General features: G+C 48.7%; 1 protein-coding gene across 2 annotated transcripts in view; it reads right to left on the reverse strand.

Annotated features, from left to right (window-relative positions):
• Fstl4 (follistatin like 4) overlaps positions 1–11,199 on the reverse strand; it is a 419,001-nt gene that overhangs the window by 117,039 nt on the left and 290,763 nt on the right. For both annotated transcript variants that reach the window (XM_028775986.1, XM_028775987.1), the window contains exon 5: positions 2,848–3,041. In XM_028775986.1, coding sequence (XP_028631819.1) covers positions 2,848–3,041 — 194 coding nt within the window. The remainder of the gene's footprint in view (positions 1–2,847; positions 3,042–11,199) is intronic.

Here is an 11,199-nt window from a genome sequence, read left to right on the forward strand (position 1 = left end):
TCTCTGTGTAGCCCTGGCTGTCCTGGAACTCACTCTGTAGACCAGGCTGGCCTCGAACTCAGAAATCCACCTGCCTCTGCCTCCCAAGTGCTGGGATTAAAGGCATGCACCACCACTGCCCAGTGCTATTTGTGATGCTTAATTCTCATTGTCAACTTGACTGGAGTTGGAATTACCTAAAAGACACCAGGGAGCTTTAACTGAGGAGGGAAGACCCACCCAAAACATGGGCTGGGTACTCAGACTGAATAATAGGGAGAAAGAAACTGCAAAATTGCAAAACCTGCCAAACATTGGCACTCATCTGTCTCTGCTTTCTGATGGATGACGTGGGGTGACCAGCAGCCTCATGCTCGTGTGACCACATTTTCTCACATGATAGACTGTATCCCCTCAAACTGTAAGCCAGAAACAAACCCTTCTCTCTTAAGCGGCTTCTTGAGAGGCATTAGATCACAGTGATGAGAATAAGAACACACCACACCTCATGCCTGTACCCACTCCCCTCAACCACACACCAGCCCTCACCACTGTTGAGAGTTTACTCGCCACAGCACACTGCCAGAGAACAGCTGCTGACCAGATCTGTCTCATGCTTCTGTTGCTGTGGTAAAAGACCCCAGCAAAAGCAACTTAAAGGGAGAAGGGTTTTTACAGCTCTGGGGACAGAGTGGCACTGAGTTGCAGAAGATGTGGCAGTGGCAGAGAGGGTCTGATGACAGGCAGAGCTGTCAGGTGGCAGAGCCGGATGCTGGCTGTCAGGAAACATAGGCTGAATGGCAGATGGGGTCAGGCTACTAAGCCTAACCCTGCCCCCAGTGGCCCACTTCCTCCACTAAGACTCCATCTCCTAAAGATCTGACAATCTTCCCAAATCTACCATTAGCTGGGAACTCCTGTTCAGACACATGAGTCCGTGGGGGCGTTTATGTTTGTGCCACAGTAAAACCTGAGCCTACTCTGCCTTCCGTGTTCTTCCAGGGCCACCAATGTCACCCTTCAGTCAGGATCCTGATTTAGGAGCTATTGGTGGATTCCTGTGGATTCCTTTGTGGTGATGGTTTAACCGAGAAGACACAGAGCCTCAAGGGAGATGCTACAAAGAAAATCAAGAGAGAGGAAATGATTTTATTTTATTTTGAGGGGGTGGAGGTAGAGGCATTTTTCCTCTTTGTTTAACATTCCCAGCTTGGTCTGCTATATTAAAGGCAATTTAATGTGATAATGTTAAAAAAATGACCCTTCACCCAGAAGTGAGGGTATTCGATAAAAAGGAGATCAACCGTGACGCCGCAGATCAATCTTCCAAAGATGGAAATTTCCCTTTGTCTATTTCTACATTGGAAATTGATTAACTTTTCATAGGACCAACGAGTTCTTCCCTCCGGCGCCATTGACTCAGTGTCAAGCAAGGCCCACATTAGCTGGGTTCTGCTTGGCGGATTTATGAGACAGACTTTAAATATATTAAATTTTAAAGAGGAAATCATAGTCCAATTACCATGCTTGTTAATGGCTTCAGGTGCCTCTGGCCACGTCTCTGCCAGGTTAGAGCAATGAACCCAAGAAGATCTGTTGGGAGCCACTTGGGTATCAGGTGTTCACAGCTGCCTCTGCCCAGGGCAGGCTAATGTCACTTGCCCTGTGCTTCCTGCTCAGCCTCTGGTACGAGGAATAACAGGTGGGGTGTCTTCCTGTAGGCAATCATAATTAGCACATCCTCTGGGCTTTCTCAGAGCCATTCTTGTCAAATGAGGGCTTCTAGACATGCCCTTTAGGGTCTTAGCTGGAGCTGAGGGATGAATAGTAATGACAGAGTAGGAGTATCCTGGCCTGATGACACTATGCCGTCTGTGGGCAGCAGGCCTCTGGGATGCTTGGGTTTGTGTGGTGAGTGGAACAGTCACCGGTTAATCAATTCCCTAGAGCCACAGGTTCCTCACCTAAAAACATCTGTGAAGTGGGACAGTAGCAGTCCTGACCTTACAAGAGAAGATGCTGAAGGATGAAGGGGGGGTGGCAATGATGACGGTGATGATGATGACGATGGTAGTGATGACGGTGATGCTGCTGCTGCCTATTGATGCCCACCGAGAACATCCTACGTGCCAAGTATCATGTTAAACGTGTCCCATGTCCCATGTGTTTTTAGTATCATTAATAATTCCCATCGTGACCCTGGGGTGATGTGGTTCACAGCTGAGAAATGGAGGCCTAGGAGTGAAGGGCCTCCAGAGACTCACCAGCTCATGATTAGCTTTGAAGCCTGTCTCCTTGGCTGCTGTCTTACAGAAAAGGCTGTATTTATCCACCCTAGGCATTCTTAGGCTAGTGCCTTTGCTGAGTGGACACAGGGCTTCCCACAAGTAAAACAGTTGGGGGTTGGGTCACTGACATTTGGATGCCAGAGAGGAGAACTGTCACTGGGTGGAGGCCTTAGGGACCTCCAAACTGGAGTGCCAGAGATGCTCACTGCTGCAAGTACTGTTCTCTTTTGACATTTCTTCTGTAGAAAATGACAGGCTCAGAGCGCCAAAGACTAGTTTTCTAAGGAAAACACCAGTGGACAGCCCTTTTGAGGAAGGCTTTACCTGTAAGCCGAGGACACATCAAAACTGGTTTGTAAACATGGGCCGAGGTGGCAGGTGGCAGGGAGAATTCTGTGTGTAAGACATTCTCAGAGGTGCTGACAAGCTGTGAGTCCTAGGGAGGGTGGGGGAGGGGTCCCCTTGGCAACTGGTGACAGAGACAGTTGCAAACAACTGTCCCCACCGTCTAGCTCGAGTGCTTCTTCACCACACATGCATACAGGATCTCTCCACAGCTCCAGCTGAGTGCCATACACACCTGAGCCAGCTCCAAGCTGCTGAGGTGGCCATTGCCATCGGTATCCAAGTCCTTAAACAGTGACTCCACCAAGAGGCGCTTCTGGAAGGCGAGGCTTTGTCTGTGGGTTCCTTGTTGGAGTGGCTGTCTGCGGCTCTGAAGTGCCAGAAGGACATTTTTGAGACGAGCATAGCCAGCCACGGTGCACATGTCACCTGGAAAGAGAGGATGGTTGTTATGTCAGGTGCACCCTGGGGGCTTGAAAGAATGTTCTACCCATCAGTCCATTCATCTATCTTACTCATAAACATCTGCTGGGACATTTCCAGTGTGCAGTAAACAGGGCCACCACCATAGAGGGGGCTCTCGTGTCCATCTGCCCACCCACCCACCCAGGCTACTGATATTAAAGCCAGATATCGCATACCAATAATATATGAACTAGACAGAGTCGGAAAAATTCTTCCAGTGGAATTTGCAGCTGTTGTCCCACCGTGCGAGGAAAGTCAGCCCCAATTCTATTCTGTCACAGTCTGCTTTTTGTCTTAATCCTATTTTAAAGGCTGCTTTTGAATCCTTGGCCTCATAGATTAGGGAGTTTTAGTTAACAGGGCTAATAATCCCTGCTTAAGGTAATTAGGTACACTCCCAGAGCTGGGTTACTTGAAAACAAACATATGTACACAAGTCCATGGCCAAGAAACAAAAGGAAGCTTTAGGAGATTAAACCGAGCACACAGCCCATTAGTCTTAGGCCTTTTATCACGGCTGTGCTCGATGAATGCATCGACATTGCATGGTTCTTTGGCAAATGAGGCCTGTGATGAACTGTGACATGACATGGTTTATCTTGCTGGTGACGGGGCCACCATACAGGGCACAGCCAGTAAATAGGGAGCCCCTCCAGCTCTGCCTCCCCACCCAGCCTGGGGACACCAAACACTTCCGGAGACTGGCCTTGTTGAGACTGGGGAACGCTGGTGTGGGCTCCCCACCCTCCATTCTACAGGGAAGATCAAGGGGTGCTAGGTCTGGACTGTCTGGGGTCAGGGCCTCTTCCCTTGAATTCTAACTCCAGTTGAAGGCCAGCTGGATAGTGAACAGGCTTGAATTTGGGGACCCCTGGCTTTGTGAGTCCCAGCTCTCCTGCTTCCCGGTTGTGTAACCTGGGAAAGGTTACACAGGCCTCAGTGATTTCATCTGAGAAATGAGATAACAGTGAATCCCTCAGGGGGATATTATGAGGGTTAATTAACATAGTCGTACACATCTTTAGTCTGAGCCAAGGCTCAGTGATTGATAGCTACTCTCTCACTTTCAGTTGTTGGAACCGCGATGGGGAGAGCATGGGTCACATGACGAGTCACATGACGAGCTGTTTTTTTCTCTCCTGCCCTCCCTCTCTCATTGGAGAAGCCCAGATGGCCCAAATACCCTTCCCCACACTTGTTTGTGTTTCTAGATTTTCTTCCAATTTGGGGTCAATTGATTCTCGTCAGAAACAAATGCCCATTACTATTTCCTTTGTGTGTTTATTTAGAAGAAAAAAAAATCAATTGCTGTGTTCAATATAATCAAATCTATTTGCTCCCTGGGAGTCGCCATGCTCCAGCAGTGGGGCTCCCTCCCATCACCCTTGACCTGCTCACATCCCTCTCATGCCTGGCAGGTAATCCATTCCGGAGAGCTCCTAGGATCTATAAGCTGATGTAGCCATCTTTAGATCTTCATGGTTGTGGATTACTGAGCATGGCCTCCATACTCTGGTCTCATGGCAAAGCCAATATGGCCAATATGTCTGGTGGCTGGATTTCTTCTTTCTCTCCCCACAAACTATGTTTTGGGGAAAGAGGATAGTCTTATTTGAGTCAGCCCATCACCCCTACCAAAGAGGGTAAAATCTGGTGCTAGCAAGCAGAGTAGAAATAAGGAGGGGGCACAGTGAGAGTAGGGGAGTATCTGTTGGGGTGGGCAATGGTGGAAGTGTTTATTCACATGGAGGCCATGCATAAACTGGAGGTGTTGTTGTTTCCCTGGGGACAGGAGCCTGCACTACATACTGGGAAGCTGGTGTCTACAGAGACTAAGGTAGCATCAGTAGAAGGCCCCCCTCAGACATGGTGGTCAGTGATGAACATTCTGAGAGCCTGTGACAGACACTAAGGCCACCTGAAGGTCAGATCAGGCAGATCAGATGGGGAGTGGAATATTAGGCTTACTGGTCCCTGACCCTTTGCATAGGTTCTGTGCAATAGCTAGACAACCCCACGATGGCTGCTGCGGAGACCAGGAGGTGGCCCTGGGGGGCTGTGGTAACTTCTCAGGCTCCGCTCTCTTACCAAATCCTAAAGTTCTTTAGGCTGTAGATGCAACTTAATTGGTCAAGTGCTTGGCTAGCCTGCAAGAAGCCCTGAGTTCAGTTGCCTGAACTGCATAAAACTGGGAGTTACGGTTCATGCCTATTACCCTGAAAATCCCAAGGTGGAGGCAGGAGGATCAGAAGCTCAAGGTCATTTCCAGCTACATAGCAAGTCTGAGTCCAGTCTGGTTTATATGAGACCATGTCTCCAAAAAAAAAAAAAAAATCCATACGGTTGCTCTGCGAACTCAGAGGGTTCTCTCCTGTGTCTAGAAGCCAAGCTGGGGTCCCAGTTAAGTGGCCTGAGTCTCCAGGGTCAGCGTCCCGGGTTGTCCAGGCTGTATTGCTCCCATCTGTGGGGGCAGTATGTACTGACACTCTATGTGGGTGTGCTAAAGTTTTAAGAGTGTCTTAAGGAGTAGGAGATCAGTTAAGGGGAGGGGGGAGAGGAGAAGATGCTCAGACCTGCTGTGTGCGAGCTATGCTATGGAGGAAGCAGAGGGAAAGGCGTGGCATACAGAGCACACCTAGCTAGAAAGAGTCACTCATGGGCCTGTGGACACCATCAGGGCAGGAGAGGGTAGTTGGTCCATCTCAGAAGGACAGAGAGGCCACAGGATGGTGTGGGAGCCAGGGCAGGGATCCAGGCATAGCACTCTGATGTTCCCGACTCTTGTCCAACCTTTCCTTTCCTGAGGATTTGTCCCACCATCCACCAGTCCTCTACAGTGCTTCGGACCAAACCCAGGGCTTTGTGAGCACTAGGCAAATCATGCTACTACTGAGTTACACTGAGTTTCTAGCAAAGAGTCTTACATCTCTCTTCATCCGCAGCCATATTTCAAATGAGTGGTGTGGAGAAGTCTGCCTAGACTCAAACCATTACATCATCTGCCCAGAATCAACTGAACTCTTCTAGACCTGCCCCCAACCCGACACGTTGGGAAGATCTGAGGACATAGCAGAGAAAGCCACTCAGGCGTAGGGAGTTATGCATCTGTGGAGGCCATCAATTTAGCATCTGTGGTCTACCCTCTATTCCTAGGGACACACTTGATGCTTCTGAAAACATGCCTTCCTGGTGGCTCCGTGCTACCATTCCATGCTATGTTCCAGCCTTGCAGTTCAGTCTTAGGGTTAGCTCTCCTCCCTGAGGCATGCTTGACCCCAGGATAGCTCTTTCTCAGGAGTGTGTACTTCATACTGTCCCCTTTCATGGAGACAGTTAGAAGTGGCTCGACCACACCAGGGTATTGCATACTCTTGCATCTGCCAGACCTGTCTACCTGAGGCTCCAAACTGTGTTTCCAAACTATTTAGTTATCACATGCCAACCTGAGTCCCATCCCTGGGTCCTGCAGAAAAGTGGAAAGAGAGAAACAAGTCCACAAAGTCGTCCCCTGACATCCACATGATAAAAGGACGATGAACCAATTGAAGAAATAAGCAGCTATGCACGTGGATAAATAAACAAAATCAAGGCAGGGGAGGGAACCACAGTACCCAGGAGCCAGGAGCAGGAGGATCACCACAAGTCTGAGGCGATCCTCAAACTTGTAAGTTTGCTTACAGTTTCTTGCCAGCAAGGGATATGGAGTGAGAGATCATACTCAAAAAGTAAGAAATAAAACAGAACAAGATAAATAAAATCAGATCATACTCAAAAAGTAAGAAATAAAACAGAACAAGATAAATAAAATCAATCATCTATATTCATCGACTCTCTGCATCTAATGTCAACGTAGTTGACCAGAGGCTATGCCATCCTCTTCCTAGGGTTCCTGGAAAGGAGGGCATGTGACATCTTTGGACCAGGTCAGGGTCCAGTGTTAGCCTGGGCTTCAAGCCACTGGCTCCTTGAAGGGTAAGGTTCCTGGAGGATTATAGGCTTGGGTTTTGACTACACACCCCTCTTCAGTCCATTGCCAAGGCTTCTTGGGCCAGCCTGAGGCAGTGGAATTTCAGAATATAAATGTTACAGGCTGCTGAACTTGGCCTGTATGATGCTTCATCTTCATTGTCAAACTGACAGGATTTAGAATCACTCAGGAGAGATACTTCTGGGGAGTATGTAAGAGAGTTTCCAAAGAGTTAAATTCTGGATGGGGGTAGCACCATCCCATGGGCTGGGGCCGAGTAAAAAGGAAAAAAACAAAACAAAACAAAACGAGAAAGCCAGCCGAGTACCGGCATCCACCTGTCTCTGCAGTGTGGATACAATGTAACAGATACCCTATGCTCCTGTCCCTGTGCCTTTCACACCATGATGGGTGTACCTTCAGACTGTGAGCCTAAAATCACTTTGTCCTTCCTTAAGTCAATCTTGACTTAGCAACGAGAAAAGTAGCTAATGTAGCCAACACCAACAGCTCTTATGAGTTCTGCCTAGGGAGCCTGAGGACCACCCGAGCTTGATGGGGGTGGGGTGGGGGAGGGCCTACCTAGGTCTTTAATATTTTAGAACATCGTGATATAACAACATGATAGGACTTTGCTAGTGTATATGGTCACCCGGGCCTGAGGTGTCCTTTTAATGACACTGGCAGGTTGCCCCCAGTGAGGAGGGATGTAGCTCATTAATTTTTGTCCCCTTCTCTGAGATAACTGACAACTAACCCTCTGCCTATAGACGCATGGAATGAGGAAGCCATCTTGGATACTTTCCCCCTCCCTTCCTTGACCCAGAGCCATTTTCACTCTGGGACCTCTCAGCTCCTGATTGGCTGTCAGATGGTACCCAAGGCACTTCCTGTGGGGCTTAGGGTCCCCCACACAGCAGAGGTTGTCCAGTTAGTTCCAGGATCCTCCTGCCTCTAGACCAGGCTTTCTTTGGTGGATAAAATATTGATCAGCAGACTGAGGAGCCCAGAGTGTGTCCCTATTTTCCTGTCAGAACTTGGTAATGAACTGCATTTATCAAGCCCGTTCTCCATGAGAAAGGTCAGTTGCAGATCTGGCTAAGTTGTCATGACACCTCATTAATCTGGCTCCCTCAATAATTGTCCCTCTTTGAAGATTCTAAAGTGTTCCCATTCTGGCCTCGCTCCCTCTGCGCCGAGGGAGATGATCATAGCAAGAGCGCAGACTGAGCCACATTTAATATTTTGAGCAGAGGGGAGAGCTAGCAGGAGTTGCCTCCAGAATTAAGTGTCCATCAGAGGGATACTTGCTACTGGGAGACAAAGGGAGGCAGGGGAGGAACTGTGAATGTTCCATCAGTCACGTGACCTCTGCCAGACTGGGCCTCAAAGGAACTGTCTTCATTCCCTGGCAGGTGAAGTTCCATTCCTGGGGGTGGGAGGGGTGGGCGGACTCCTGAGGGTCAAGGAGAGGACAGCAAGGTAAGAAATGCACGGTGAGGCAGACAGGCAGCAAGAAGCCCATGTTCTAAGAGTGCATGCATGGACATGAAGAGGAGTCCACGTGTGTAAATGTGTGAGATGTGTGTGTATGATGTGTACACACATGCATGTGAATGTGTGATATGTAGGTGTGATGTGTGTGCATGTGTGATGTGTGTATGTGTGTAATGTGTATGCATGTATGCATGTGAGTGTGTGATGTGTGTGTGATGTGTGCATGCATGCCTGTGATGCACTTGTGTGCCTGCATGTGTGTGTGTGTGATATGTGTACGTGTGATATGTGTGTGTGCATGCATGTGTGAGCATGTGATGTGTGTGCATGTGTGTGATATGTGTGTGCATGTGTGTGTGATATGTGTATAGGTGAATATGTATGTATGCATGCATGTGTGTGTGTATGATGATTGTGTGTGTGCATGTGTGTGTATGATGATTGTGTATGTGCATGTGTATGTGTGTGTGCATGTGTGTGTGCATATGCCATGTGTGCATGCATGCCTGTGAGTGTGATATATGTGTGTGATACGTGTGTGCATGCGTGTCAGTGTGTGTGTGTGTGTATGTGTATGATGTTGTCTCCTCCTTACTCACTGGAGCTATTTTCCCTCAGGCCCTTAGTGACCCCACCCCCACCTCCTCCTCCACCATACTTGGCTCTGTCTAACCAGGCTCCTTCCTCACTGCCCCACTTCTCCCTCATGGCCCTTTTCCAGCCTTCCATTCAGTACTTACACATCCTCTGCTAACCAGCAGCCCCCCTGCTGGCCTGGTTTGCAGGCGAAAGCCCAGCACCTGACCTACTGCCTGCACCTGGGAGTCAGGGTTAAACATCTGTTAACTTTACCGCTGCAGTCTCCTGTGTGGGGGAGGGAGGCAGAGGGGCATGGATAGTGTGTGTCACAATGGTAGGGGAAGGGTGGAAATCTGAAGATGGTGGGCCCAGTTCTCCATCACATCAGCTCTCTGAGTGCAGTGTGGATGCAGGGGGATGTCTCCCGAGTGTGGAGCTTGTGGCTTTGTTCATGGGCAATCAAACTTTCCCAGGATTGACAGGGCCTATATGCCTTACCGCACCCAGGGGACACCCCAAAGCCCTATAGAATGACCTCAAGGATATATATATATATATCTCACATTCTTGCTGAGATGGGTTGTACTCTCAAACTGTGACCAAAATAAACTCCTTCTCCCTTAAGTTGCTTCTTGTCCTGTATTTTGTCTCAGCAGTGAGGAACATAAATAACACACAGGGAAAGAAGGAAAGGAGCGGCTGCGGTAGGGTCTGGTGGGCTGTGTTAAAGGGGCCCTGGGGCTTATAGACCACTTTTGCCGAGCAGTGTATAGACCATTGCTTCAGTAACCACCCAGGAGCCACACCTACTGGATACAGCTGTCTTTAATCTGGCAGGGTGGCCTGTAACTAGAGCTTAGGGTTCCAGTACTGCACCTAGCAGCACTCCCAGAGAGGCCTTGAGAGACAGGATGGGACTCCATCCTTATGTCTGCCCTCTGGTTTGCTCACAGGCAGTCTCCTCTCCCTCCAAAATTATCTGCCCTGGCTCCCGCATTCCGACAGCCACATTTTGCCTTAACAGTTCTGTGATCTTTGCCACTAAAGCAGAAATTTTGTGTAAGCGTCTGGCACCAACATTCCCACCCAAGTGGCTGTGTTATCCCTGCCTCGGTTGCCATGTGTCATTCTGAGGTCTATTTTGAAACCGCTAAGCTGTGCAAAGAGCAAGAAGCATTTTTGCTCCCAGATCTAATTCATGAGGCGCCACGACTTTGCTGGAATTTAGCTTAAGAGGAACAGATGTTTAACTTGATGTAAATTTGTGAACATTAACAATCTTTCAGCTGCCATTTCTGAACAAATTCAATTAACAATAAATGCCACAACCAATGGGCTTATCTTTTGGATACATTTTCACTAATACGACGTAGTTCTTTGGGTGAAGGTGACAGAGCCACAAAATCCTAAGAATTCCAGAGAGTCGTGAAACACACAAGAAGCAGTCTCCTTATGGTCCCCAAATTCATGTCATCTGGTGACCCAAAGCTGGGTCTTGGGGCTGCTAAGTGGACCAATTACTTGACAACAACTCAAGCATACTATGGCGGTGTCTAAGCTTGTCTGTGTCTGAAGCCACTTAAGTCTCCAGTTTCCTTTCATAATCTGTGCCTCAGTAGCTCTACCTGTGGCAAGTGATTCAGGCTTACTGGATCCCAAGAGAGCCTGGAAGGGACATCCAAAGGGCTTGAGAGAGAAAGGGAATCCAGGCTATACACATGCAGAATGTATGTACCTGCCTAGGGCATTGGGAAGGAGGGAGGGAGGGAGGGAGGGAGGAAGGGAGGGAGGGGGAGGGAGAAAGAGGCAGAGACATGCAGAGATAGTCAGAGACAGAGAAAGACAGAGACAGACAGAGACAGAGACAGACAGAGAGAAAGGAAATATAGGCTATATACATGCAGAATGTATGTACCTACTTAGGGCATTGGGAAGGAGGGAGGGAGAGATGGAGGGACAGAGGGAGGGAGACAGAGACAGACAGAGACAGTCAGAGACAGAGACAGACAGAGACAGAGAGAAAGGGAATATAGGCTATATACATGCAGAATGCATTTGCCTCTATCCTAGGGGCCTGGG

This window comes from Grammomys surdaster, unplaced genomic scaffold (assembly GCF_004785775.1).
Source record: "Grammomys surdaster isolate TR1022 unplaced genomic scaffold, NIH_TR_1.0 262, whole genome shotgun sequence".
Lineage (NCBI taxonomy): Eukaryota > Metazoa > Chordata > Mammalia > Rodentia > Muridae > Grammomys > Grammomys surdaster.